A 5,000-nucleotide genomic window follows, 5' to 3' on the forward strand; every position below is an offset into this window, starting at 1 on the left:
CCTAACAAAACATAAAAAAGGAAAGATACTACTAACTGCCATTAATATAATGTTTAGTACTAGTTAAGCAGAAAAGATTACCCTTAACACTACGTTGACTGAATAATCAGGCCTCACTACTAGCAATGTGCAAATCAAGTATTGGATGGCAAGCAATATTAATCAATTCTAGTACAAATATAACAAACATCACTGTAAAAGAAATTATAATGAGGCAAAAATTCACATATTCACAAAGGTAACAATAAAATTAATTTAATTTCTTACTGTATACTTGATTCTTTGGGATATAACCTAGCTCCCTAAATGATAACCAATTCTTAAAGCATGGCAGATAAGATTAGTTTGAATCAATACTTTTTATGCAGCTATTTATGAAAGTAGATAAGAAATAATGTATTTCTTTCAAGATTCTAGTCCTTGGATAAGCCACTCCTACCCCAAAATTGGCTTTCCTCTTCTCTTCGGGAAATAATTAATTCTCTGGGAATGCTACTTTCAGATCAAGACATAAGTATAACACAAAACTCAAATGGTTTGTTTTGTCTGACGAAATTAGCCTGACTGAGGTACCAAAAAGAGAATTTTCATTTGCATATTTTTTTTTCACATTTTTTATACATGGAAATCACTTCAATGTTCCAGAGGTATGTTCACTCCGATATAGAAATCTTTTGTTTATACAGTGAATCACTTTATTATTCTTTAATAAGGTGAAAAGGTTAATAACAAACAAACTATTTATTGCTATATAATTAAGAAGTATAAGAGATTGTTAAATAAAGGTCAATCATATTTTTCCTATAGATCATAAATGTTATATATTTTTATGTGAGCCAGTAACAATGAGCTGCATTTTTTCTTCTAACACCAATCTGATATAAACAATATCAAAATGCATCATGGACTTCTCTGACTTGTTATATTTTTCATCTTTCAGTATGGAAGAAGGTCTAGGTATTAAGACATGAAATTATGTAGTCATAAATGAAATAGTTCGAAAAGAGAAAGTCAATGACAGATACCAGTCTGTCAAATAAGATGGATGAATGATCATGAAAGAGGATGTGAGAGAGGACTTCCAGGAAAGATGAGACAGTGCCAGAGTGCCAAAGCAATAATCTAAACTAGAGAACATTTTTCTGGATGAGAATATACAAATATATATATATACTGTGGAAAAGTTCTGGATATACACCCAAAAAAACAATTCTTATAATTTTTAGGCGTTCCAAACCAGATACTAAGAAAAATAGATGCTGTGCATGGTTTAGTCTCCTTCAGTTTGTGTTTGGACTGACTGCTAGTTTCTTTACAGGCAACTAAGCAAGTCCTGAAACAAAACAAGGATACAATTAGATAGCATGAAGGGTATGAATTTTTTAACAAAATCAATCAATATACTGATATCTGTGTTTGTAGCATCTTAGGAACTACTGGCCTCTTACCTCCACATTCCTTGGAAAGGCAAATGTTGACTTCAGTTTTTCATATTGGTTCTTCAACTTTTCAGAGGATGTTTTATTAATCATAGCCTGCATAAATAAGAATCTCAATGTTAATTTATATATAAATAGGATATATGAACAATACAACCACATATTCACTAAATGAAAACATGTCTATGCTTTAAATATTTTTCAATTAAAATGACAAATCAAAAAAAAAAAAAATCAAGTTAACTTTTCCAAACACCAAACATTACATTTACCCATGGTAAAATTGGAGGAAGTCTATAGCAGTTATGATACACAACTGGCATAAATAGTGAGAGGATAACTTAAAAATATACATATGCAGAAATATCAGTATAAAAGTAACAACAACAAACCTGTAAGTCATGGCATTCAACTTGATCAGCAGCAGCAATAGCCAATCCCAGAGCAGGAAGATCCAGTAAAGCACAGTGCTTTAGGAGAGGGGCTGTTGATACCACAACAGGACAGTGTCTCAACAACAAGTCGACGCTGTGGACGCAGGAAGTAAGGCTGGTCTCATCCACTGGAGATGTGGCTAGGGAGAAGAGATGGTGTCATGTTAACTTTGATTCTGAACATAAAACCCAAACTAACTTTGGCTCATGAAAAGAGGCTACTTGCTGGAAAATAAAAGGGAAAAAAATATTGCTAGATAATAACCTTTTGTGAATGGATAATTGATTAGGGTTGTCCAGGCAGTTGTAAGAGCCGGCACAACCCACAGATGAGGCAGACTCTTCACCTGCAGAAGCACTCTCTCTAGTGTAGTAATGTCTAGCTGGCTAGACTGCAATGGAAAGTAGTCTTATTTACAAACAAGATAAAATATACAGTACATATATGTACATAAAAATGAAATCAAATTAACTAGACTGGTCACTCATCAACTTTGTATATTCTACATTTTGCAAAGGATCATCAAGCTCAAATAGTTGGAAACACATAACATTGATATGTATTTTACTCATTACTCATTATCATCAACTGATTACTCACACTAGTAATGAATGACAAGTATCACTAACCTTAATGAAATTTGTCAGTTGTGTCAAGACAGCACCCCAGAGTGATGCTGTTGTTACCTGTAATGCAAGAGTACCCATTCATTAGTGAAATTTGTCAGTTGTGTCAATACAGCACCCCAGAGTGATGCTGTTATTACCTATAATGCAAGAGTACCCATTCATTCTTCCAATTAATTTGAATCAACATTTTCATATATCTCTGAGATTGTGAAATACTGAATAAGAAAAACAAGCAATACTATTCCGTATATCAAAAGTAGTGGTAAAGATAAGCAGCTAACCTTTCAGTTTTATCTAAAACTGATATATACTGAAATGGTAGCATATCTACTCCCCCCCTACGGTGATAAATAATATAATTTCAAAGCAATTAATTCAGTATATCAATATGAGTGCATTGAAAATGGGAAAAAAGTCTATATGGAAAATATTAGTGAGGAAGGAAGAAAAATAAAAACATCTTACCTGATAGTCATGACAAAGGTCAGTCAACAATGTGAGTGCTTGTGGATTATGCCGCTGTGAGCGCCAAAGTCCCTCTACCAGAGCATTTTTGTCCATGCTGTTGAACTGCTGCACACTTGTAGCATGGCCTAAGCTCTCAAGGCGACTCACATATGTAATGGTTTGAAGGAAGGATCTGCGAAGAGATGAAAAATAAATAAATCCAGCAAAAATTTTGCAAAACTTGCTAAAATTAGTAATGCTCTGATTGCAAAAGAGATATACATATAAAATTATGCATTGCCAAAAATGCCATTCTATTCTGAATGCCAGGTCTGTTTAAGATTTAATTGAACTACCTGATGGAGGTAACTCCTTTTGTGCAGAATTTCTGAATTGTTTCCTCTTCAGCAATAGCCAGGAGGCAACGCAGAGCCCGCAGGCGATGAGCAGCAGACACACTTGTATCATCACTCAAAGCACGGTTCAGTAGGTAACTCACAGCTTCATTTTGAGGACAACAGCGTAGAACATATATAACCCTGTAAGATTTCAACTCATGAATAGTTTTATTGTATTACTAGAACCTATTTCCAGAATGATCAACACACATATAACATCTAATGTTAATACAAAATTGCCAAACACCTTTTGTCAAATAACTTCTCCCTCCATAGATAACAAATATAGAGATTTTTAATGGAGAAAATAAAAGGAGAGAAGGAAAAAATAATCAGAACTATAGGATGATACCTGGAAAGGGAAGCATCATCTGCTGGGTCATCCTCTGATGGAGATCCTGGGTCAAGGGTAATCTTAAAGTTAGTGACGGTCTCCTCTGTTCCAATTCCTTCGCCCATTTCAGGGGGCGGGAGCCACTTCTCCAGCAAGTCCAGCTGAATGGATGACTGTAAAACAAAATGGATACAAGTTTCATTTGAACCTAGGATGACAGCACCGTCAAGTTTTCTAGCTTCTGTTTACTTTAAATTTCAAAATGATGTCTATTACATTGCTTCAGAATGCCAAACAGAAAAGAAAAAAAGGTTTAAAATGCATTTGATAACAGTAAAATATCTGATTATGGATTGGAAATTGCAAGTTTTGATGTAAGAGAAAAAAGCAGGAGCAGAGAGAGAGGGAGAGACAACATAGGAAGATGAGAAGGAGGACAAAGGTAAAGAAGAAGAGAACCAACAAAATAATAATAGTAGCTTACCTGATGGCATCCAGCAACAATACATATCTCTGACACACAGCTATTGATATCTGGCATGGAATGTGTACTCAGTGTGGCCAGAGAATCCAGGCAAGGGTGCTGATAAAGAGCAAATACAAGGTCCACAGGTGTGCGAGTTAAGGAAAGGTACTGAGGTTCTGCCAGGCCATACTTGTGAAGGGTGTGTTCTATGGCCAACTGCTGATGACGGGCTGACATTCGAGTGAAAGCATCTGCTGCCTTTCCATCATTACCGCTATCTTTCCATTGTTCAGCCAAGAGCTTGCATTTTTCAGCTGCTTCTACTTTGTCAGCTCCTGGCGGAAGTCTATTGACAACCCAGTTAGCACATGCAGTCGCCAGTTCCTCACACTGAATTTTGCTTATCACCAGGCGGATTCGTGTCAACAAGGCACTGTTGTTGCTGCATACTTGCCAGGTAGTGGTCTTGCTATTGGCAGACTCTGATGCCTCCTGCTCCAGTGTGCGAGAAACTGTATTTTGTGTGGCTAGCATGCACAGCCTGTCAGAGCTAAGCTTCATAGTGGAAGCAGCACGGAGCCAAATATCCACAGTTGTTATATCCATTTCTGGTTCGACAATCTTCATAACATTTTTACGCCTGAAGAAATCATGGAATGGCAGGCGATATTTAGATATCGGTGGAGGACCTAGGCTCTGGGGATGTGCACGCACCCATTCATCAATCTCACTGTTCCCAGGAGATGACTTCCTGGGATACACTTTCAAGAAATTTAACATGTCTAACCCTCTTTTGAGTACATCACCTTGGCCTACATCATCTTCTAGTAGCAAGGTTTGCTGTAGGACAAG

The 5,000-nt window shown here is 36.4% G+C and overlaps 1 protein-coding gene across 1 annotated transcript in view; it reads right to left on the reverse strand.

Annotated features, from left to right (window-relative positions):
- Window positions 1-738: 738 nt before the first annotated feature.
- The window catches only part of LOC125039044 (kinetochore-associated protein 1-like), a 19,807-nt gene continuing 15,545 nt past the window's right edge, over window positions 739-5,000 (reverse strand). The window contains exons 22-30 of the mRNA XM_047632767.1: window positions 4,167-5,000; window positions 3,701-3,855; window positions 3,307-3,489; window positions 2,969-3,143; window positions 2,504-2,560; window positions 2,139-2,265; window positions 1,832-2,013; window positions 1,449-1,535; window positions 739-1,333 (exon numbers count right to left, since the gene is read on the reverse strand). The exon at window positions 4,167-5,000 is cut by the window's right edge and continues 1,079 nt beyond it. Of these exons, the coding sequence (XP_047488723.1) occupies window positions 1,313-1,333; window positions 1,449-1,535; window positions 1,832-2,013; window positions 2,139-2,265; window positions 2,504-2,560; window positions 2,969-3,143; window positions 3,307-3,489; window positions 3,701-3,855; window positions 4,167-5,000 (1,821 nt within the window). The 3' untranslated portion in view covers window positions 739-1,312. The remainder of the gene's footprint in view (window positions 1,334-1,448; window positions 1,536-1,831; window positions 2,014-2,138; window positions 2,266-2,503; window positions 2,561-2,968; window positions 3,144-3,306; window positions 3,490-3,700; window positions 3,856-4,166) is intronic.

Source organism: Penaeus chinensis, chromosome 3, assembly GCF_019202785.1.
Source record: "Penaeus chinensis breed Huanghai No. 1 chromosome 3, ASM1920278v2, whole genome shotgun sequence".
Lineage (NCBI taxonomy): Eukaryota > Metazoa > Arthropoda > Malacostraca > Decapoda > Penaeidae > Penaeus > Penaeus chinensis.